General features: G+C 39.4%; 1 protein-coding gene across 1 annotated transcript in view; it reads right to left on the reverse strand.

Moving 5' to 3' along the window:
* Nucleotides 1–364: 364 nt before the first annotated feature.
* The window catches only part of tafa3a (TAFA chemokine like family member 3a), a 114357-nt gene continuing 89109 nt past the window's right edge, over nt 365–25612 (reverse strand). Inside the window, exons 3-5 of the mRNA XM_074651742.1 lie at nt 13892–14041; nt 12928–13052; nt 365–1146 (exon numbers count right to left, since the gene is read on the reverse strand). Coding sequence (XP_074507843.1) covers nt 1135–1146; nt 12928–13052; nt 13892–14041 — 287 coding nt within the window. The 3' untranslated portion in view covers nt 365–1134. The remainder of the gene's footprint in view (nt 1147–12927; nt 13053–13891; nt 14042–25612) is intronic.

Here is a 25612-nt window from a genome sequence, read left to right on the forward strand (position 1 = left end):
CTGATTTTGTGGACCCACAGAATGTTTTCTTTTCTTTTTTTTATATAACCAAATGAGTTTTATTCTATTGTAGTGTTGTCAGACTCATTTGGTCTATATAAACAGAAAAGGCCAAAGACCACATCATTCCTGCTGGGCTCCCACAATAAATCAGTCTCCCATTATTTGTCTATGAAGCAGCTCCACACTTTATACCCTATTACATCACCAGTTTGAGTTTTAGCACTCTAGTTTTTGGATTTGGGAGAGAGTTGTTCATGTTTACTAATATTTTTGGACTGTGTTAGACCATAGGAATAACATGTATGAATTTTGAAAATGGGCGTAGTTCCCCTTTAACACAGACTGCAAAAACCCAGATTTGTCTGAATCCATTGTTAGTTAGATTTATTGAGATAATATTGACATTTGTAATCAATGGTAGTCACCAGGCTTTGAAAACAACAGATACCATTAAAACATTTTGGCAGAACTCAGCTGTGTTGACCCTTCATCATTACATTTTTTTACCGTGTTTTACTGTTGTGGCATCGTCTTTTGTCTTTAAAAACAAGACTCGACATCCTAACAAACTGAAGAAAGCCAAACACTTGATAGTTTCAAATCAACAACAAAAGAAACAGAAGAGCTACCTCTGCTCCATAAGGCTAAAAGGAATGAAAATGCTTATGATCTCACTAGATCTTCAACACAGATATGCATCAAGAGTCCTGGGGCTCTTTGTGGCAAGAAAATAACACAAAAAGTTTCACATCACGTGGTTTTTGTTTTAAGGGGGATTTTTTTTTTCTGGTGTAATCCACAGTCTTTTAGTCAATAAATATCTTCATGGTTGAGTCCTCTAGTCCATAGGAATAAAACTATAATACAAAGAGAGATTTGGTGGGCAGTAGAGTTCAGAGACAGCTACTGTTGATGCTGGATCTAAAGTCAGGAATCTTTTTGGATATGTAGTCTTATATGACGCTCCCAGCTCCTTTTCCTTCATTCGTTCAGTGGAATGTCCGTGATTACTGTCCTTGTTGGTCCCTGGTTTCCACAAATCCTCACAACACATGATATCCAAACGTCCTGCGGTGTTGGTCAAAGAAGCAAATGTCTGGTTCCAAACAAGGTTATCCTGGAAACAGACGACTATCGTGTGACCTAGAAAGAAAGAGAGAGAAAAGAAAAACAGAGATTGTGTCAGTGACATGAATTGATGCTGGGGATCAAAAGAGATTTGACTCATTAATGATGACAAATAGAAGTAGTAACACTCTCAAAACCAGTTCTATCTGACATACAATATGACAGAAACCGATGAGAGAGGAGAGGAATAAATAAACCCACTTGATTTAGTGTAGGCACAAAAAGAAAAATGACAAAATATGTTTCAAGTAAGAAAATCCAGTCAAGTGTTACCGTTTGTCTATATAGTACTACTTCTCTGTACTATCAATCATTTCTAAGAATAGACATCACTGTTCAAATTAGGGCTGCAATTAAAGTGTATTTTCATTAGCGATTAATCTGAAGATTATGTTCTTGATTCATTGATTTATAGTTTGGCCTAAAGGAAGCCATAAAATATTGAAAAATGCCTGCCACAATTTCCTGTTGACATATTTAAACTGCTTATTTTCATTGACCATCAGTCAAAAACCCAAAGATATTCAGTTTACTAACATAGAAGACTAAGAAAACCAACAAATTTTCACCTTTGACAAGCTAGAAACTATGGATTTTTGGCATTTTTGCATTAAGAATCGCTTAAATGACAGTTAGTCAATTAGCAAATGTTAGCATGCTAACAAGCTAAACTAATATGGTGAACAATTGGTGGTGTGTTGAATGAATGGGCGTGTTTCAGTGGAATCTACACATGCCCTGTCAGGAAACAGGAGGAGGTGGGAGGACTCCCAGCGGATGGAACTGGCCGGGAAGTGGCTGGGAAGTGGCCGAAAGTTGCCTGATATCAGACACAATTGTCAACTCAGTTTCCATCTTTAGTCTGAGTCTGACATTGCGTCCACTCGAACCAATTTCCGTGGGGGAGTTTGATTTTCCTAACCAATCGCTAGAGACAAACGTATCCGCCTGAATCTAACGGCATTTTAAGTCGACACAGATGCATAAAGTAGCCACTGGTTGTGCCGGGGTTTTTAAGAGTGTAGCAGAGCGAAGTAGAAACAAACTACAATGTCGGGCAATATTAAAGACATGCCATTCATGATTCACAGCTTGACAACGCTTCACAACAGCTTGACAACGCTTCACAACAGCTTGACAACGCCGTCAGTCCCGCCCCTGGCGCTGATTGGCTACGTATTAGTCCCTCGCTGTGCTCATTGGTCGATTCCTTTTTGGGGAGGGGAAATTCTAGGTCGCTGCATCCAAAGTAAATATTACCCGCTGAACATCAGCAAAGTCAGCATTATCTTTAAGCGCATGATAGCATGCTGATGTTAGCATTTAACTAAATGCCGTTAGCATTCTCTACCTCAAAATGTGTCTCATTAAAGCAAACACTTGTTTTGGTGCTGCACATCTCACAACAGCCCATCTGTCAATATTGTGACAGGTTCAAGGTGTGTGCATTCCCAGCTGGTATGTTTTATAATTCAAACATCTGTGCTGTTATACAGCAAAAATGAGAAGACAGTGAGCAGCGAAGAGTCAGACGTACAGTAATGCAAAGAACATCCTGCTCAATGATTTCCATGTAAACAGGGGGGATATTATTATTCATGATGGCACACTGCTGGCATAAGTATTCTCAGACGTTTTCATGAATATTAATCTCAAAGATTGAAAGATGCAGTTTGTACAACTCTCACTTTACGCAGAACTCTAAAAATACTCTGGGAGGTGAATGTTGTTCCTTGTTGGTTTGCCCTTTAAAAGTAGAACACAAGTAACTTTTTTTACTTGCCCTCTGATGTAGGAAGCAATATACGAAACACACACATACACACACACACACACACTAATAAACACAGGTGTTCCTGTGTGAATATTTGCACATAACTGTCATTCAATTAGCAGTTGGCGGGGTCTCACCAGTTGAACCAGCGAGGGGTTTACCGCACACAATCAGTCTTTCGAGCATTACAATTCTAATATTTTGTGGAAGTGAGATTTCTTTCTGCTGCTCAGAGCTGCAGCTGAAGACATAGTATCTTGCTGTTTGGGGAGCCACAATTTAATTTTCACTTCCATGTGACAATCCTCAGGAATCACGATGTGAGAGAGCGTATGAAAATGATTTGGTGTTGCTACTGTTACAGCAGCAGGCTGTAGACAAACATTCATGCATTAAGTTAAACAGCGTTATTTGGTCACAACATTATCAGAGATGGCCTACAGCGTATTTCTCATAGCAGCAACATTTGGGATCTGCTGCAGTGGCGCAATTATCAACCCATAAATGCAATTTAAAAACACAGTTATGCTGATTATTGTTGTACTGATAATTGTTATGTGGATAATTTCTATTTTACACATTTTCTGAGTAGGGCTGTCAATCGATTAAAATATTTAATCACGATTATCGCAAATTAATCGCAGTTGTATCTGTTCAAAATGTACCTTTACAGGAGATTTGTCAAGTTTTTAAATCTCTTATCATTTCATTTCATTTCAAAATGTATTTCGAACATGTAAAATAACAAAAAATAAAAATGAAAAATAAAAAAAGAGAATAATCATACAAACAAGTGGACAGCCAGAAAAAAGTAATATTTACATACTATGAAAAGCATAAGCAAAACAAATTGTCAAACACTTGGGCCACTATCAACATGGGAGTGGACAAATATGCTGCTTTATGCAAATGTATATATATATTTACTATTGGAACTCATTATCAACACAAAACAATGACAAATATTGTCCGGAAACCCTCACAGGTACTGCATTTAGCATTAAAAATATGCTCAAATCATAACATTGCAAACTGCAGCCCAACAGGCAACAACAGCTGTCAGTGTGTCAGTGTGCTGACTTGACTACGACTTGCCCCAAACTGCATGTGATTATCATAAAGTGGGCATGTCTGTAAAGGGGAGACTCGTGGGTACCCATAGAACCCATTTTCATTCACATATCTTGAGGTCAGAGGTCAAGGGACCCCTTTGAAAATGGCCATGAAAGTTTTTCCTTGCCAAAATGTAGTGTACGTTCGGAGCGTTATTCAGCCTCCTTCATGAAAAGCTAGTTGGTACCAATGATTCCTTAGGTTTTCTAGTTCAAGTTAGTTAGTTTCAGTTCAAACTGAGCACACTACAACCTCTGAAAGATTGCATTAATTGTGTTAAAAGAAAGTAGTGGCGTTAAAATGAATTTGCGTTGACATGTTATCGCGTTAACTTTGACAGCCCTAGTTCTGAGCTCTTTGTCATTATGAAAGAAAAATGAAAACAGTATGATATATAAATATGAACACTATTTGAATTGCAGGAGCAGCACTGAAAGGGAATTTCACCTCATAAGGGAGAAGTGGAAGGGATACAAGAGTTTAGACACAGAGGTAAAACAAAGCAATGTATATGGCAGCGGGAACAAAAGTGTGAAGCCTTATCAAAGCAATTAGCATGCTGTGGTGTTGTGGTTTGTCACTGCGAGGGCCATCGGTGAGTAAACACACAAAGAGGAATAATCAGGAGAACAGAAGGCAGGTCCTCAGGGTTTGATGCTTAAAGCTGCTTCAGGATGAAAGACCACACTTGACTGGTCAGCTGTAAGTTCAAAGTCCCATTGACAAACACACAAAGGCCCTACCTTTGATTGAGAGCTACTGAAGCACACGTGTGTTCAGGTGTACATGTGTGTCCCACACGCATTATCATCTAGATAGAATTATAAAAAAAAGAATACATTTTCTCAGTTTTGAATGCAATCGTTTTGTTTAATTCTTTTGGACTTTTATTCAATTGTTCCCGGTTTCGATGTTGCTCTAAATTCACAGATTGCATGTCAGGTCAGCTTCCAGCAGTGTCTCAATGGACTATAAAAAACGAATCAATCGTCAATAGAATGAAAAGAGGAGACTCTTTTCAGGCTATCCATCGACTAAACGTCTCACGCTGTCTTTCTGACACAGCATGGCTCAACCTCAGTGACATTAGCTTGTTTTTAGTGAAAAAAAACGAGACAAATTTTGAAGCAGAGTGAAACCACAAGCACGAACTTGTTTAAAACAACTGCACAAGTTAATGCAATCAAGTACCTCGAGAGGTATACATTAATTAGTTGATGGTTGGTTTGAAGAGTAGGCTGGGAGTACAGCTTCTGAAGGATCTGAAAATAAACTTTCAGATAACTCCTTTTGCAGTCATTTTAAACAGCAGGAGAGCCAGTCATGTGCTGCGTTCAATGATGTTGTATTAGTCCATCAAACCGTATGGTAGAAGGCTCTTTGGTGGCAGAGCAGTAAAACACTCGCCCACAAGAACAGAGTTCAATCATGGCGGCAGCGCCCCCACATTAGTTACCAACAAACGCAGCTGGCAGTGTTTGTGGATGGGAAGCCAGTGAGGGACCACACTGTTGTCACTGCACCATAGTCTTGCATAGTCAGACCTATTTTCACAGTGCTGAGTCAGTGCTAAAGAAAGGTCTGGCTCCACACAAAGTCATCCTGCTACAGGAGAAGAAACACTCTGCCTTGTTTGTGTTTCTTTAAACCAATCACAATCGTCTTTGGCGACGCAAGGCCCAGGAAAATAACTTTATTATAAACATTATTTAATAATTATATGTTAAAATAGCATATAATTGTTAAAGTAGGGCCCTTAGGCTTGAGAAGTGTCTGTGCGCTGCTCTTTTAAGAAATTTAAAATAAGGCATTTGCTAATTATCTATTTATCAGCAAACATGGAAATAAAGTTTATCAATTAACTTTGTATTCTTTTCCTGGAAATGTATTAAATAAATTACAAGCTACTGGGAAATAGTGGAATATAATTTCTAAATAATGTTTATAATAAAGTAATTTTCGATAGATTTTGAGGTAAATATTTGGGTAATTTGGCAGTAATTCCAAAGAAATTTCAAATAGGTTACTTGCTAATTATCACCTAATTACCATGACATTTGCAGACCTGTAAAATTAAGTGTTACCAAAAAGTGACATGGACTCCATAGAAATTGGCCCAAAAGGAAGAAACAAAATCCCACAATGGTACGATTCAATTACTATATTTTAGGCTGCAAGTCATTATACAGTGTATTAAGGCTAATAGTATCATTTACATGATTGTGGGTCAGTAAATTTAAGGCTTATTTCCAATGTGTCATGAAACGAAATCCACCTCAGACAGCTATCCATCACCAACTCTCAACACATTGTGAACAGGCGCATCGTAGCACCTGTCAAGTGGAAAGGCTCTGTGGTTCTTCTGATCTCTGATTGATAGGAAGTGAAAAGCAAGAGCTGCCAGGGTTATAATTCCTGACATTACCAGCAGGACTATAAAACTAGCCGCTCCCGGACATGCAGAGAAAGAGCGAACAACCAGAGTTGTCCGAGACGGGGCCTGCAGAGTGTTACGATGCCTGATTTATTGATGTGACTTCATCAAGAGGTGAAACGACACCATCATTTTTCATCAACAATGCCACCGCTGGACATCCAAGAATCATTTATAGCAGTCTATGAGGCATGTACTGCAACTGAGGAGTTCATTTACACACATTTACTTTATGTATCCACTTTGAGAAAAATATGAACTAAAAGATATTTAAAATCTTAAGTGAGCAGAAAAGGTTGCCAGACCTTAAACAACTCTCTTTTTGAGCCAAGCTTTAGCTTTGAGGCATGCTGTCTACAATAAGTCCAAAAAAAATCTGGTTTTTTTTAAGCTGCTAAATGCTCCACTTTGTTCGGCAGCTAGCGGTAACTTTGTCCATGTACTGTTTAGTGGTTGGCAGTTAGAGAACGGTGGGTTTCTCAAGCTTCCTCACTAAAAAAACAGCTGCCTGCTGCACCTGGAAAGGACTTGATGAGAGCTGAGAGACTGAAACAGATCATTTAAGTTGAAGGCCAAAACAAAATGAGCTTAAAGACACTAAAATGCATCGTAGAGTCTTGTGTACATACATGTAGTAATTTGATCTATTTTTCTTATAAAACTTGAATTAACGCCTCGCGGTTGTATGCCTCCGCCAACCAGTCAAGTTGCTGTTTACATCCACGTCTGTCCAAAATGTCATCACTTCATCATTTTATCCTGTTAGACATTTGTGTGAAATTATCATAATTAGCATATGAATTCTTAAGTTTTGGTTTTGTGTGGTACAGTGAGCTTGTAACCTGACCCACCAGAGGGTTTGTTCCAATGAACCATGAGAAGCCGTCATTGGAAACTGTTTGGAATTGATTCGATGAGTACCAGCGTGTCACACTGCTGCTGTCAAGTATTATATGTAATCTAAATGCTGCAGCTAATAACTTGGAGTTACTGTATAAACTTCTTACAGACTTTTTCAAATCACAGTTGAGTTATTCACATATTCTGATATGTTAATAACTGAACAATGCTGATTCATTGGTTTGTGCAATTTGCCATTTGTTGTAAGTCTGTGTATTGTGACTTTTATGTGAAATTCCTTATGTTGCTTTTAACTATTAACTGTTTTGTTTTTAAGTCTGATATTTGTGCTTTTATGTGTGAAACTTTAATGATGCTTTTATGCTCCCATTGAGATTTTAAATCTCAATGAGACAATCCTGGAAAAATAAAGGTTAAATAAAACAAAATAAAATAAAAACTGTATTTTTTATTTTGGGGTGTAATACTTTAATTATGAAACAATGTTAAGATATGACAAATCTAAATGTTAAATATTATAGAACTAAATACTGACAGAAAAATATGTAATTTTAAATGTGTAGGCAACTAAAAACACTGACACAGTTGAAGCACAACATTAAAAAGTGTAAAGTTAAGGCACACATACATCTGACAACCTGCATTCAGTTCCAAACCATTGAAAACATCTGCATCAGGTAGGGTTTTTAAAACCTGACCCGCCAGATGGTTTCTTACACAGAAGCATCTGAGGAGCCATCATTGGAAACTGTTTGGAAAAGGCACAGGCACTTTCAAAAAATACTTGACAGGTGATTGGATGAACCATCTGTCAATCAAACTCTTGCCAAAGCCAGTCGGGAGAAGAACAAAAACATCTTTTCCATCGAGAAAAAATCAGTGCCGTTCTTCTTCTCCTGCTCTTCATTCAATGGAGAAATACTCTCCAGCTCTGATATAACTGATGCTATCGCAGCATCTACGCTAACCTCTTCATGAGGCGCCAGACTCTCCGTGTCGCCTCTCACACACCACAGCTACCAGTAGCTCCTCACTGGACGCTGATTGGTCCGTAATCTGGTTTGCCGGTCACAAACGCATTACTTGAAGCCGGACAAGATTGATTTTTTAGTGATACTGTATGTGAGCCCGAGATTCTTGCATGATCTCATGCCATCACGAGAATCCATCTGCCATGCAAGGTGAGTGACCTTGATCTTTGGTCAACAAATTCGAGTTGCTCATACTTGAGTCCAGGATGAGCAACAAATTTGCTAAATTTGTAGAAATGTTCTACAAGCGTTCCTGAGATATCCCGTTCACGAGAATGGGACGAACGTCAGGTCACAATGACCTTGACCTTTGACCACCAAAATCAGTTCATCCTTGAGTCCAAGTGGAAGTGGAGGCATACAAATGATTAGTGCAGCTTTAAGTCAGAAAAATGAGGACTTGAGACTTGACTTGGACCTGACTGCTGCAGACTAAACCTACCTAATACTTTAAACCATAAACCTTTAGATCTTGAGTCTCCACCAGGCTATGGGCAGGGTTTGAGTAGCCACACACTTTGAATGGTAGTTTTTAGGCCTATGTGGTGAAAGGTCTTGGTCTCAGTTATGTAAAATATTCAGATGTCAGATCATTTATATAGACAACATTCACAGACCTAAAGGCCCTGACACACCAAGCCGATGATCAGCCATTGGACAGTTTGGGGCCGTCGGTGAGCGTCCGTCGGCCTAGTTTTTTCGGTGTCCCGCACCGTCGGCTCTAGTCTGCCCGTGTTGGAGTTTGCCCGGCTTTCGAGAAACAGGTGTGAGGAAAGCAAGCCAACGAGTAAAGTCAAGAGGACATACATTCTTCTCATTTTTCATCTTCATCTCATCTGATCACTCCAATACATGGATATTTTCACAACAACATCTGGAATGAAGCTAAGTGGTGAGTGAGAGCGGTGTGAAAATGGTCGGCAGATGCAGCTTTATAAGTATCATAACAACAGCTTGTATATCCACAGTCCTCGGTCTTCCGGTTTTCCTTTTTGAATGATGAATACAGACTACCGCAACCTGCTGGTGTTGACAGTTATTTCATCTCACGGAGGCGCAGAACATACGTGGTAGTCTGCCGTCGGCTGTAGTCTTTGGAGTGTGTTCGAGTGCACGTGAGCACGTGAGGTGACAACGGTCGGCCTTCGGCGCCGCTACTTCTTTGATGTCGGCTCGGTGTGTTTGATGGCCTTAAAAGGCTTGTAACTGACTTGCAATTTGCTTCACTTGGACTTCACCTTGAGACTTGCTTTGACAATTTGTGATTTGACTGTACTCTGGCATATTATATTAAAAAAAGGTCAAACATTTCTTTTATCAACCAAAGTTTTACTTTATCTATTATTCCAACCTGGATACTTTGCAGAATAAGTTTGAATTTTCAAGTAATTTTGAAAGAATCAATATCACTTTTCTCAAAAGAAGAAAGCTGGATCTTCAGCAGAGTCCTCCGTTTGTTCCTCACAATGATGTTAACCATCCAGGAAGCTCAGGTACAGAGGCCCTCTGGCATACACAGGCCGTCCCTCGCTGGCTCTCTGTGGGAGGCAGCAGGGCCACGAGCAGGGAGTGACCCCCGCTGACTCCCAAATCAAAAAAAGACTGGAGGTTCTGACGGGTTCTACTAGCCACCTGGACCCCTGCTTGTCTGTGCCTCTGTTTCTGCTTTCCCGTGGCTGTGTGAGAGGGCATGAATTATTAACCCGGCTAAAATAAAAAGCTCTGCTTCGTCCTGGCCTCCTGTAGCCATGAATAATGTAAGAGGCAGCTCAACTACAGGCGTTTGGTGAGTCAAACACTGGGCTGTGATGGATGGCTAAGGGCCCACGGTGTCCCCCCCCTCCTCACCTACCATCCACTTCAGGTCTACCACACCCTGAAACCCAAAACACGCGTCCAGATAACCTCGATTAATCTCTGGAAGTGCAACAGCTTGAGCCCTCCTGCCCTGCCTCAGCACATCCCACTCGACGATTTGGCTTCCTGGAGGGATTTTTGTTTGTTGTTTGTTTGTCTCTCTCCTGCCTTTGCGTGCCTTTGTTTTGCTTCTTGCTGGCACTTTTGAAGTGATATGCAAGCCTGCGCTGACTTTTCAAAGGCGAGATCCGACTCAGGCCCGCTCTCTCTTCTCACCCTTAATGCTGAAACCATGAGGACGAGAGCTCTGCTCAGTTCCCCAGAGGGCTGCAGCGGTTTCCAATTTGTACCAATGAACCCACCTGTGTACAATCACACTGTTTATTACAGAGGTGATAATTGATTTTCCATTCGCTAAGTTGTCGTGTGCTCCTATGTGAGTCTCATGATGATATTTGTGTGATAATAAATGATAGTTGTTCCTATATTTATTTAGTAGATATTATTCTGTTATCAACTGAATGTTAATTTCTGATCTTATTAATAATATTATTATCATTATATAATTATTATTATTATTCAAGCGCATCAATTTTTCAACCCTGTAATTCAGATTTTTGTGAAATTATACAGTAGGTCCATGCAGAAACAAGACAACATGTCCGATCGCATATATTAAAGTGACACATCATGCATATTCATGAACCATTTTGACACTAAATATTCTGTTTTGTAGTTCAGGTCTGTGTTAATACAAGCACAGATCTTAGCTTGTGATGAAATCACTGGGAAAAAAATATATATATACACAGTATATAATGTAATAATGATTATTCATCAGAGTACGGGTGTCATAGAGTAGGCATCAATATTGTATATTTTTGAGTGCTGAATCAAATATGTGAAATTACAGTTTAATAGCCCTAGAAATTACAAGGTTTGTCAGTCTAAAATTACAAGAGTGACAAAACAATCTTCAGAAATGCCAGAAAAGGAAAATATTTATAAGAACTTTTAGTTCTTAACACATTACTTTAGATGACACTACATTGGTCTCAGGTCGTAGACATCTTGTACATACTCAACATTCATGGTGTACGGAGGAGTTTTGTACTGTTGAAGGAACTTTCCTGATTGAAGATCTATCCCATCATTAAATATCTAATCTCTATTAAATGACATCTGCATTCACTCTCTAGGGAAGAAATAATGAACAATATTCAGGCATCAACAGCATGCTGGTTTCTGGATTTGGCAAAAATGTCTATTGAATCCCAGGGGCACATGCCGTGTCTTTTGCACGCTTAAATCGGGGGGGAGGACATCGTCGCGGCCTGAAAAATAGACGCTTGGCCACGACGAGGCTGCCCTCCGGGATAAAAATAGTTCAACTTTGGAACGCTGCAGCGCTCACTGCATGTCATGTGACGGGGAACAACCAATCACAGCCGGAAGATATCTTTTTTTTCTTCCGTAAATATCAGTCTACGGTACATATACAGTATGGAGGAAAAGTGCAGGGCTACCCAGAGCTTTACCATCTGTCCTACGGACTACTTTACTTGCTTTACCCTTTCCGTCCGAGGACGTCACAACATCCTGCTACATTACCGCAACTTCATCATAATCGTCATCGCAGCACGCAGGTTTTGGTTGCCTAGTAACGGCAGGTGCGACAGGACTCCTCCCAAGCACATTGGAAAGAAAAAGAAAACGGCACAGCTGGCGTTTTCCACGCGTTTTTAGACACGGCATGTGAACTAAGGCTGCTTTCACTGGACCAAATAGGCTTTTAGTTCTGGTCCATTTTGGCTTTTATAAATGAACCATGAGCTAAGTAACTCAATGATTGGACAGTTTTGGCGACTGTCATTCTATATCATCAGCATTACATGGTCCCTTGTTGGGAATTCAAATCTGGAGACTGGCAGCAAGCAATGCATCATATTGTGGCCATATATATTATATGATATTAGGGATAGTCACTGTGTGATGGCTGCGTTTCCACTCACTGTTCACTGAAGAACTGCTAAAATAGCAGTAGATGAGCTTGACACACCTGACGTGATGATGCACATACAGGAGATTTCTTTTTAAACAGCACATTATCAGCAGTTTAGCTTTTGAAGTCATGCTAAAATCATATCTACTATCACAAAATCTTGTGGTTTGTCTGTTTGCTTTCACACAACTGCAACCTAAAAAACCTAAAAAACATACTGATGCTCCAGTATTGTGAGAAGAATTCTTTGGCATCCTGCTCTATCCCCCTGTGTTGCCCGAATTGCTGAATACCCGATCTACTTTGCCAAATTAGCAACTTAAGCAAAAATACAATAAACTGTGTGTACTTAGACTTCCACAACAAATTGCAAGATGTAGCTGAATAGATATCTGAACTTAACTCACCCCTTTCTACTGTTGTAAGCCGATTGCTTCAAGAAACACTTCACTGACTCTCCCCTGTGAGTCACATCTTCCTCTCCTGCTGCCTCCTACTCTGCCTGCTCTGCTACGCTCTCATCTGAAGTTGATAAAAAAAAAATTTCCCCCGGTGCTCTCTTGTTTCTTTCTTTTCCAAACACTTATCTATAGCCATCCTCCATTATTCCAGGGTCACATTTTGTTACTGCTATTATTATCCGAGGCAATGGCTAGACTTTTATGCATCATAATTTAAGAATATCTACCATCTGCTTTCAGATATTTTTGTGAATTAAACCCACCTTGGTTGTCTTCACTTTGTTTCCTGTACTGCAGCTCCATCCTTTGAGATCTGGCAGCACTTTACACTCTTCCCCATCCATGCAAGGATGCATCTGGCACCACCACTTCTGTGCAACTATGGATGCTGTGAGGAAAATAAAAGAAAGAAAACAGTAAAAAAAAAAAAAATGGAGGTACTGGAGGCAATTAACGACATGCTGTCTGAAAGTGTAGCAAGGTTCAACCCTGGCTGAAGCAACAATATATTCCTTTGGTCTCCATATACAATCACAGTGATTGAAGAGAGCGTCTTCCGATCTGTGCCCGACAGAGGAGACCCGTCAGTCATGCCGCGGTGTGTTTTCAGGTCTGAACTACAGGGCGTGGGTCAATGTCAAGCCGGTGAGTGTTGTGAGCAGGAGCGTGCAGTGTGAAGAGGGTGAATGTTAGTATGTATGAAGGGTAACAAAGCGTGCAGCAGAGGTTTGCGCGTCAAGGTCTTAAGTTGCTCCGAGGAGGCCTTCGGGGGAGAAACATCTTCCCCTGACATTTCTAAAGTGAAAAGAGAACTGTCAAAATCGAGGAATTCCCTGTCGGAGCCATTACAGTGAAAAGAGGAGATAGGGATCGATTCACCTGTAACTGAGGCCACTTTTGACATGATATTAAATGACCTGGCCTTCTGTCTACTCCGCCGAACACAAGGTCTGATATGACAACAGACAAAAGGGGTGAATGAGTGAACTGTTTGATTTTGAGGATTATAAAGCCTTCGAGACACAGCAGCAGGATCATGAAAATCTCAACAGCTGTATTTTTTTCTTCTTTCATACAATAAACCTCTCATACCCCAAATAATGAGTGAAATAAGCACCAGAGGCGCAGTGACAGGTGTGACAGTTTTTTGCACCGTGCCGCATTTCTACCCTAATCAGAAGTCAGTCTCAAATCATTACCAAAACTATAATGAGAAGCCTGGCATACCGTCTACACAAGATGGAGCCGCTCTTGTTGTTCCCGCCACCTGTCCAGGGAAGCAGGAGCACTTGACAGTCTGGGATCTCTCTTCGATCTTGTTCTTGTTGCAGCATCGGTGTGCAGCAATTACCTCACAGGTTCCTGCTTTCACATGAACTGGAAGCACAAACATACACAGCGGTTAGAGAGCATGTGACGGCCATCTGCAACAGTGATCCCGACTTGTCACCAAAGCATTAGAACAACACATGATAGAACTCTTAAAAATATGCTAGTAAATATTGTTTGTGTCTTTTTTTTTTATATATATTAACAGATATTAAAGCTGCAGTGGGTAGAATTGGAGCAAATATGATTCAAAAAAGATATTTTCATAAAACGGTCACTATATCCTGACAGTAGTGCATGAGACAGGTAATCTGAAAAATACCATGTGTCTCTGAGTCCTCCGGTGCTCCTAATGGCATCTGCAAGATTTCACAGACCGGAAGAAAACAACCAATCAGAGCTGAGCTGGAGCCTGCCGTCTCTGAGCAGCTGTCAATCACTCAAAAACTCCGATCAAACGGTCAAACTAGGCAGCGCTGATCAAATTTTAATCACTATTCTGTCACTGTAATGCCTATTTCTCTCCTCAAATGTTTTCAGAAACATCTGGTAGTGTACTGTTTAGCTGTAAAATGAGAAAGTTTGTGACCTGGCAGCCATGTTGAGATCAGTTGAGGAAATACCAAGCACCGCCCACCAGCTAAACAGTACACTACAAGATGTTTCTGAAAACATTTGAGGAGAGAAATAGGCATTAACATAACATAATATTGATTCATATTTGATTAGCGCTACTTAGTTTGAAATGACCTGTGATTGGCCAAAGTCTCCCGTCACGGGCTAGATGTTTTAAAGCTTGAAAACAGAGCCATGAGGAGGTGCAGAAGTCTAGTTTTTTCTCAGAACACTTGAATTACAATATGCTGAAAGGTTATTATGGAATTTTTGACCAATGCCAAAAACATTCTGCCTACTGAAGATTTTAAATGTTTTGTTTTATTTGATAAGGCTTGAAAAGACCAAAACCAACAGCATTAGCATTAGCTGGTGCTCTTTCTGCAAGCCTATGTGTTTCTACCAAAGGCATACATCATTTAAAAAAGGGTCACAAATATATGACTTCACATTTTAAAATAAAAGTAGTACTATTGTAAAACAGCTGGGCACTGTACTTTTTTAGCAACATCATCTCAAACAGGAGCAAAACAGTTCATTTGTTGAGAACTATTTTCATCTGCAAATTAATACACATTATTGGATATTTACAGCACCGACATGGTGTATATGGAGCTGTTTCAAAATACATACAGTACCAATGTTCATCATACTGAAGGGACATGTCACCCAGTGTAATAGTGTGGCTCATTGATGTGTTTTCAATAGGTCTGTGTGGCACCATGGAATAAAATATAAGATATATAAGATGTATTTGTTGACATCACACTGTAGTACTTGATACAAACTTCATACATAAATCTTGAGCAAATATTTTGTATGAAATCGTGACCTTAAAGGGCCTGCCTGCCTGCCTGCACTCACACACCGCGGACGTTGACTTTTGTTGACTTAACGGCCACATGTCTCTGTTAACAAGCAATGTCTGATTCTTGCATAGAGTCCCTTTAAAGGAAGAGTTTAACATTTTGGGAAACAAGCTTATTCACTTTCTTGCCGAGAGCTAGATGAGAAGATCGATAAAGCTACCGCCAGAAGCCTGTTAGCTTCGCTTAGCAGAAAGACTGGACACAGGGGGAAACAGCTGGACTGGCTAAGGGCATTTGAGCAGTTTCTCAGCACAGTCGTGTTTTAAACATCCAACCACAATGGCTCCTTGAAATCCAGGTCATCCCCCAGGTGGAGGAGCCCAACTTTGAACCCCAGTGCAGCCCCACCTGTCCACGTATCCTTGAACATCATACTTAATCCACTGACCCTGCAGCCCGACCAGAGGATTTCTCCATTGGGATAAGACTAATGTAGTTCCATAACATCAAAAACGCACCTACTTCTAGAAAATGACATGATTAACATCACTAAACTGCTTATTTACGTGAAAGAACATTACAATATCAATTACAAGGACACTGTTTTCACTTCCATTAAGTTGGATCAAACATCAATACTGCTCTCTATTTTATATTCATTACTTTTCTGCATAGACTCATCGCCATTCTGGGCATGTTTGTGTATTTACACGTAACAATCAGGATTGGATGGGTGAAAAAAAATAAATAAAAAAGCATTTGAAAAGTTTTGACATTCCTTTCAGATAAGCCTTAATTACGCCTGTAAAGATTTTCAATTTGGAACTTGACTTGAAAATAGATTGCAGCGAGCTCCCATCTTCCCATTAGCTAGCAATCCTGAAATCTCATCTACAACATTAAAAACATTTTGCTTCCAATCAATAAGGTGCTATTCACATTCCCACAAAAGGCAAGACAACAATTGCCGATTGAGTGCTTTTCACTGAGCAGAAACTTACTGATGCAAAAACAGGTCAGGCTCCGTGCCCTTGATGTGATTATCTTTAAGCCACCAGCACGCCCCCCGATCAAAGTTAATTTCAAAAGTTGGGATAGCGGGCGTAGAATATTCAAACTTTGTTTAAGAGATAGATACGCGTGGACAATAGGCAATCACATGAGGTGACCTGATTATACGGTAAAACAAATAATGTGTCTAGAAAGGGCTCGCTAATTTTAACTGGCCTGCATTAAAAATCACAAATCAAGACTGCATTACAATAAGATAATATTTCTGTAATACTCCTACAATGTAATTGAATTAGCTGTCAAGTGTCAAGGGACAGATGTCACTATAAAATGTTCTCTACCCTGTCTGCTAGTCTCGCACAATGATGTGCTTCGCTGGATATAGTTTTGCTGTACGTACGCCCAATCTGCTGTGATGTGAAAAGGGGGAGAGTAAGCTACAGAGCGAGCGAGCTGCGGCTCGGTCTGGCCTGGGACTCTCGACTCATTAAGGTGCAGGAAGCAGGCTGGTCGGGGCTGCCCGTGTGGAGAGAGCTGCTGATTAAAACTGGAGCTGCTGGCGAAGGTCGCTGACTCTGAGGCTGGACCCAATACCGCCATGCAGCGTGGACAGGATGAGGGGTCAGAGAGCAGGGCGCGGCGGTCAGACAAAGTTGGTAACGATCCATATGAGAAGAAACAATGCATGAACTGTCTGACTACTGTTGTTACGATATACTGAGTACGGTGTCTGTGAAACAACGGAGCGGAGAAAGTGTAATGAAAAACTGGAGAAAGAACTCAACTAAACTGACCTAATAAAGAAAAGAAATAAGATTAAAAAAAAAACACAACCTCGACTTCATAAGGTGGAAAAATACAAATGGAGAGATTAACTCATAAAATTGTAAACATTAAAGGACTGGTTTGACATTTTGGGAAATACAAAACATAGCTTTTTATGCTATGCTATTAGTGTTAGATGAGAAGATTGATACCGCTCTGTTAAAGCTACAGCCAGGAGATGGTTAGCTTAACTTAGTTTAGCATCATCCACTGTAAAACCATTTTGTACAAATTAAACAAAAGATAAATTGTATTATATGTATATATGTGAGCTTTACAGGTGTTGGTAGGTGTTGTTGTTTTTTTAACCTTTGGACAGAGCCAGGCTAGTTTCTCAGTAAGTGTGTTTCCCAAAATGGCAAACTACTATAGGGTGATGTAAAATTAGGTTATTGATTTGATTTAATGGCACATAAAAATAATATTTAACAAAACAATATAAATAATAGTATTAAGTCAATATCCTATATATATATATATATATAATAAAGAATATGATACATTTCAAAAAAGTCACACACAGATAAGAAAAGTAATATGAAACTAAATAATCGGAGCAGAAAATAAACAACCAAATAAATAATAAGACTAAACCTTAACGTATCAGCATACTGATTTCTTCCCTCTTTTTAAAATGTAAGATGAATTCTCATCTTACTGTATTTGATTTGTTTTTCATTCTATTTTGTATTTTATCATATAGTTAATATAGTTTTCTATTATTATTATTATTATTATTATTATTATTATTATTATTATTATTATGCATTTATGTTGAACTTGTTTGTTATAAGCTAATGACTATGTCTACTAAAGGGTTCTGGATGGCCCTTTGTTTGGGGAAAAAAAAGGAAAATTAAAAAGGCATAAAAAATATTTAAAAAGGAGACACATTTTAGTGGCAAGAACATTTTTTTTATGAATAATTAAACATTCATTTATTATTTAGAAAAACCCTTTGGGCATAATTCACACAGCCAGAGGTGTGTATATTACTGCTATTTTTTTTCTCACGTCCTTTCAGTCAAACGTACATGATGGAGGCATGCAGCTGCGGCTTTGGGCTGTTAAGAGGACAATGTTTTGCTCAAGGACACTTTGACAACGGTTGGAGGACCGTTGACCCTCTGATACTCTGGTTATAAAATGGTCTGTCCGACCACCAGGGTCACCCTGTCACCCGTTTCACAGTACAAAACAGGCTCTTTATATGGCATCAATGGGAGCGACTGGGTGTGAGAGTCGTAAAGTGTGACATACATGTGCTGTAGGAGAGAGGCTGCCTCTCCATGTGGTCTCTGTGTGTATGTGTATGGTGTGTGTGTGTATGGTGCGTGTGTGTGTGTGTGTGTGTGTGTGTGTGTGTGTGTGTGTGTGTGTGTGTGTGTGTGTGTGTAAATGGCTCACAACACCTGTGATCAATACGTTTCTATTAAAGCACTTAGGACTGTCATCAGTTAGAATCACCAGGCTCCGGCATCAGCAAGAGAGGAGAGATGAGAGACAAAGAAAGGTGAAAGGACAGAGACCACTAATGAGAACTGGCAGAAAGCCCAACCCTTCAGCCAATCAATACCACTCTGAAGCAGAGCACTCTGCACTACAATCATAATCATCGATCCCTGATTGATAAATGCCAATATGCAACCAGAACCTGCACAGAGCTGGAAAAAAAGGATGAAACTCACCTTGTTCTACGTTTCTCTTAAAACTGTATGTAAATGATTGGGATTACGACTGTGCGATAAAACATTAAACCTGTATCTATGTTTTGTCACATTTAGGTTGATAATAGTTAATATAGTTATAATAATTACATAATTAATTAATAAAGACTTTATCACTTGTTTATTTGTTTTATTTGGTGCACAAATATTGCATTCTCTAGTTGTGTTAGCTTCAGCTGTATTATATTTGCTATGTGGACACCAGTTTGGTAGCATGGTCCTCATGCATTCCTCACACGTTTTATGACAAATATACACCAATTCTGGTACATTAGCGCCTTTTGGGAGTAAAATTTCATCCTGTCGAGCCATCAGAGCTACAACGTTATGTGAAACAAAAAACGAGACAAAAGACGAGTGACCAATTGATGGGAAATTGGCTGATAGAAATACCTGGAATAAGTTCATCACAATTCATATTACAGTATTATGGTAAATTCCCACCTACTCATTCCAGCCCAGAAATTACATTCATATTGAATAATATGCACCGTTGCTCAGCACAAATATTCAATGCCACGTTCATGTCGTATCGTTGTAATTATGAGCAACTGGGTCCTTGTAATTCCAAGTTAGACATATTGGGCATTTCTGAAAGTTAAAATAACTCCTACTTGGTGAAAATAACTACAGACAAATTAACACTAATACAATCAGTTTTGCTAAATGGTTTATTTGTATCTAATTTACTTGTTAAAGCACAGGAAAAGTAGCTAATTCAGGATGTTTAAATGGTGTGACTACCAGGCCAGAATGCAGCATAATGCAACAAGTAACTTTTGTGTAGGGAGATGTTTAAGTGAAGTCATCTGGCTTATATGTGGGAGACCGAATTTAAGGCTGGCCCACACTAAAAGATTTTTCAAATCTTAACAGATTTTGAAAATGTGAGAGACCCCTCACATAACGACATGTTATATTAAATTTACCAGTTTTGTTCCTATAGTGTGGTGAGCAACGATTTGGCCAAAACAGCACACCACACACTAACACATTCCATTCATGAACGACAAGAATCTCGACTAAAATAAAACGGGAATCTCGCGGGATCACTCGCGATCAAACGTGATTTTAGTGTAAACAAACATGGCAGATGACAGGCAGAAAGAATTAGCGATGTTAGTTTTTGCACAACTTTGTACTGAAAATTCATGAATGATGGATGGATGAAGTCATGGAGACACGTTAAATAAACCCTTGCGCTGTTGCAACAAATCAACAAGTTGGTCTTCCATTTCTGAGGTCCGTCTTACTGCTATGCTTCACGTTTTGCATTAGCTCATGCATTAGCTCATGCACTCAATGACAGCAGCGGTTGTCCTTCCTTCTTCAGTCAGTTTGGTTCCCAATTGGCTATCATTCTTTCCCACATGACTGCGTCATCGGCTGTCCTCGGGGTTCCCCCTCACACAACAGGATATCAGGTCGTAAATATCGAACATGTTTTATATATACGGTTTGAGATCGGTGCGGCCAGAATGGACTTCCGAGCCGATCGGTAAAAAAAAACTCTTAACATACCTCACACCACAGGAATATCTGGAAAGATAACCTTTAGAACCATTACAAAATCTGAGCTTTGCTGACGATTGTCCAGAGGGGGGAATCGGGTCCAAAATCGGCTTGATTCTCGTTTAGTGTGTGCCCCGCATTAGCATCTCATACCAAGCCTGAAATTATGTTTACCAATCCCTAACATTAACCACTGTTTTAGTTACCTAATCTTAAACATACCTAAACCATAGTTAATTTGCCGTAATCATAATCTTTACCCAACCATAACCCTACTGTAGTGGTCATGTAGAAAGAAAGAGTTTTTAAAACTTTGGTATACCAAAGTTTAAAAAAAATCCAAAAGGATATTATATACCCATCCCAGTCCCAGCCTGTTCACCCTGCTGCCGTCACACAAGAGATAGACAAGTATCCGCTGCCCTACCACCAGACAACAGAGCAGCTTCTTTCCTCATGCTGTGAGACTCCTCAACTTATTCTACGTACTCCACCAAAGTTTTCTTCTTGTGTTGCAAAAAGGGTCTATAACTTGCATTTCGTTGTGCAACCTGTTGAATGACTATAAACGAACCTTGTAACCTTGCATAATGTAGGTTTTGCAATGTCCTTCTCTTCTCTTCTAAAGGCTGATTCATCTACATACATTTTTTTTTGTCTACGCTCTCTACAGAGGAGTTGAACAAATGACAGGTTTGTCGTGACAGCTGATGTAAAACATGATAAGTGCTTCAAGGCAATGCCAAAGTTACCTTGATAACAAATTATATATTTAGAGGTTTCAAAAGGTAACTTTAGTTGTTTTCAACCTGCAGTCACGAAACGAGGTGTGAGGGCAAGTGAGCAGCATCAATGTAATGTTACATTCACTACAAGTGCTTGTTTTTACCTCTGACGGGCTCAGATGTCATTTTAAGTGTCTGACAACATTATGGAAAGGACCCTATGGAGAAATACACTTATCTTGACCTTTCACTTCAACTGGTCCAAGTCCCACTCAAGGAGACGTCTCATTGTGTAATCCGAATAACCGTATATCACATTCAAAGACCTTGTCCACATTGTCAAAATCATCAGCTATGCTTTCTGTAGTCCAACACAACAAACTCTGCCCGACTATGGATGTATTCCACTATTCCACTGTTGTCTTCACGAGATTTCAGAACAAGTTTTCTCCTTGTTTTCTCCACTAATAATAACAATCAGAGCCTGTACGGGCAAAAAAAAAAGCACTTGTCAGAAGTTGTTGTCATTATTAGTCACTTAAAGAAAAAAAGTGTGAAAATATGGTTGAAAAATACATTAAAAAGTTACTCTTTAAAAGTGAAACTTGGAGGAATTAATTCACCAAACATGGCAGCGATACAGCACATGAACGCATAAATGTAAGCCAACAAAGGAGACCAATAAGTGGCTGTGTTTAACAATTGTATATGGTCAAAAATATTAAACAGAAAATATAACTATCTTCTTTTCCATGGAAAAGGTAGAATCGGAACTACATGAAATCTGTTTGATCCTGTTAATTGATCCCTGTACCACAACAGTACAACATAAAAACCAAAAGATGAATTCAACCAGTGGTGATTAAATGAAACGGATGATGAAAAATGAGGGAAGAGTGTTTCTGACAAGCCTTCAGTTATCCAATATATAAAACTACTGCGTGTCAAACACAGTGAACTACACAGTACTGTACAATAGTTCATGGTGAATATAGTGTGGCACATTTAAAAGTAGAAAATACAAACCTGTCATTACTTTTTGAGGGTGCAGGGCATTTATAAATAAAGCTTTGCAGAGTGTGAATCCTCCAACACAAAAAAAAGGAGAATTGACGGATGCACTCTCCTTTCAATTCTTTGCTTAATTTACCTGTCACATTGCCCCGCTGCACTCTATTTGACTTGATATCATGTTTTTCATGCAGCAGTTCACTAATGTGACGACAAAAGGCGGACAGAGTAAATGCAAACCATTTTCCTTGGCTTTATGTGTACTTTTTATTTTGTTTTTCACATGGTTTTATGTTCCAAAACTTCTGTGAATTCAACAAGGATGATGAAATTATCCATTTAATTCAAACAGCTGTCAGTGACATTCATCCACAATAAACTAATAATAAAGAGATTTGATTGGATTACGTTAATAGCACTGATTTTACATGGATGAATTTTGTTAGAAAGTGACATTTTCACAGTTAAAAAAGTATACCACTGGCTATAGATCCAAGGTCAATATGACATTAAATATGTATTTTTAATGTATGGATAGTGTTTTGAAACTGACCTCTGCAAAGACTCTCTTATATAGGCCACATATACATTAAAAGTAGGATGTAATTTGTCCTTTATCTCAAAATAAATCTGGTCCCAGCTCAGAAAGCCCTTGAGAAACCCCACTGGAGCCTGAACCTTATGGGGCAGAGCTGTACATTAATTTCTGTACTGCAACGTGTTGCCAGTCACTGGGTAAAGTGATCTTCTGTAGTCCACACCAAAGAACTAATCATGAAGGTTAGAACCAAGCCACAGGTTGCTTTCAGCGTCTGCAGCAATCAAACAATTGATCCAGCATGCAGGTAGGGAGGCATCAAGAACAACACACTGCTCCACCTGTCAGCTGCATGTCTGGCCGTATCATCCTCACCTGGCCAGTCAAGCGAGATCCAGTAATAGAGGCACAACGGGGGATACATTAAAAACAGAAGCATGGAGTTGATTTTAATGCTGACAGGAAGACTTCACTGATTGCAACAAGCCAGAATCTGAAATAAGTCATGTGTCAAATAAAATACACAGGATGTTTCATATGTTATTGTGAAACTGAGGAGATTTTCTGTTTAAAGAGTCTGTCATTGGGGTGAAATTATGTATGATTTCCCGGAACAGAGTCATTTTCTTTGTGCACCAACTTTGGTAATCATCGTTCCAAAATTGCCAATTTCTTGAAGCTTTCTGAAACAAGATAAAACATACCCGGAGACATATTATCTGCTACCACTGGTAGCTGTGGTACTGCTTTAAAATAATAGGTTTTGAATGCGTAATATTAGACTGAATGTTTGGTAAGACAGATGGTAAAACACAAACGCAAACTGCAGTACTGCAAACTGAAAGCACAAGACAGACCCACCTTAAAAAGGCAACTGCTTAACATCACAAAGCATTCATTAAAGTAGACACATCCATGACTTTAAAACTACATCAGATATGGATGAGCTTTTAGTGTCACTTATGCAAACCTCGCTGTTGCTGGTATGCAGTGTGAACTTCCGAAATCAATTATTTACAGAAGTGACAAAGTTACACAGCATCAGTAATTCTTAATTTAACAGGTACAACCTGAGAAATCCAATCAACACTTCTCATAAGCAGAAGTGTGTCTCCAACCACAATAAATGTGCTAATTCACAGATAATATTAGAGCTGGAGCCAAACATTGGCAGGTCCATATTAGACTATCATGGATATAGCTCTATCTGAGTACATGCCGGTCAGAGGGATGTCAAACACAATCAGTAGGCTATTAATCCGTACAAAAAGTGTGAAAACGACAGTTTGTGATTGTGCCTATTTCTTGCCTGGGAGCTGTGACATCACCATGAGGTTGCCAGGCAACCAGCAGAGACCAAAAAATTATAAATAGTCTTGCACATAACCCCCCGTAAAACTTGTATGTAAACTGTTTGTTGTGCAGATTAAACAAACAAGATATAATGTGTTTCCGATGGAGCTGTTTCCCTCTGTTTCCATTCTTTATGCTAAGCTAAGCTAACCTGCTGCTAGCTGTAGCTTCATATTTAACATACAGACATCAGAGTGGTATCAATGTTTGCATATCCTGTGTGTATCTCTACTGCCACTACCAAATAAAAGCGAAATGCTAATAAATCCATCCATCCATTATCCATAACCGCTGGAGCCGATCCCAGCTGACATTGGGCGAAGACGGAGTACACCATGGATAGGTCGCCACACTATCACAGGGCTGACACATAGAGACAGACAACCATTCACGCTCACATTCACACCTACGGGCAATTTAGAGTCAACAATTAACCTAACCTGCATGTTCTTTGGACTGTGGGATGAAGCGGGAGAACCCGGAGAAAACCCACGTTAACACAGGGAGAACATGCAAACTCCACACAGAAGGGCCCAAAGCCGGATTCCAACCTGCGACCTTCTAGCAGCCCTCAAATAAAAAAATAAATGAATAGAGCTCAACAGCTCCACAAATTTCCTTCAAAATGTCCTCATTGTTGATATTTTACAACAGTAACAAAATTTCATTTATGACTGACGAATAGTTTTTATTGTGTTGTTATGGTACCAGTCACCGTTAGTAATCTGAGCTCACTGTAGGGCTAGGCAATATAATGAAATTATATCAATATCGTGATATGAGGCTAGATATCGTTTTAGATTTTGGATTTTCCTGGTTTTAAAGGCAGCCTTACAGTAAAGCGATATCATTTTCTTTCTTTACCCACTTAGTCATTATATCTACATTACTGATGATTATTTATCAAAGTTCTCATTGTGTAACTACTTTGTAAAAGCACCAACATTCAACCCTACAACATCGTCGCAATATCGATATCGAGGTATATATCGAGATTTTCTCCATATCGCCCAGCTCTAGCACACACACCCTAAATATCACAAATAATTACACGTCTTTAACATGATAACTCAGTATCTGTGCCACAAAGTTAGACATAACTTTAACATCTTTAAGGCTTTGGTGCATCATTATATAGCCAGAAGAAAACAGCGAATGTCAACTGTAATGTGTCCAGGCAATATCTTACACAAGAGTACAGCGAGTTTTCTCTTGTCTGTCCTCAAGTTGCTCAGATGACATAAATGTTTGAATTCATCACACCAAATAAGAAAAGACACAAAGTCTTGAATATCAATGACCCGTTACATAACCCCAGACAGGGAAATATTCAGATAAGGTTATTTCATGGTTAGCTTCACCACTTCTGATGCTGATTCACTGACATCAGGGCAACGAAAACACTGACAAGAGCAAAATATGATTTCTTTTTAAATGGCTGTGCTTCGAACCAAAGAGGAATCAATAAGCACTAAATCACGGACAGGATTTAT

Source organism: Sebastes fasciatus, chromosome 1 (genome assembly GCF_043250625.1).
Source record: "Sebastes fasciatus isolate fSebFas1 chromosome 1, fSebFas1.pri, whole genome shotgun sequence".
Lineage (NCBI taxonomy): Eukaryota > Metazoa > Chordata > Actinopteri > Perciformes > Sebastidae > Sebastes > Sebastes fasciatus.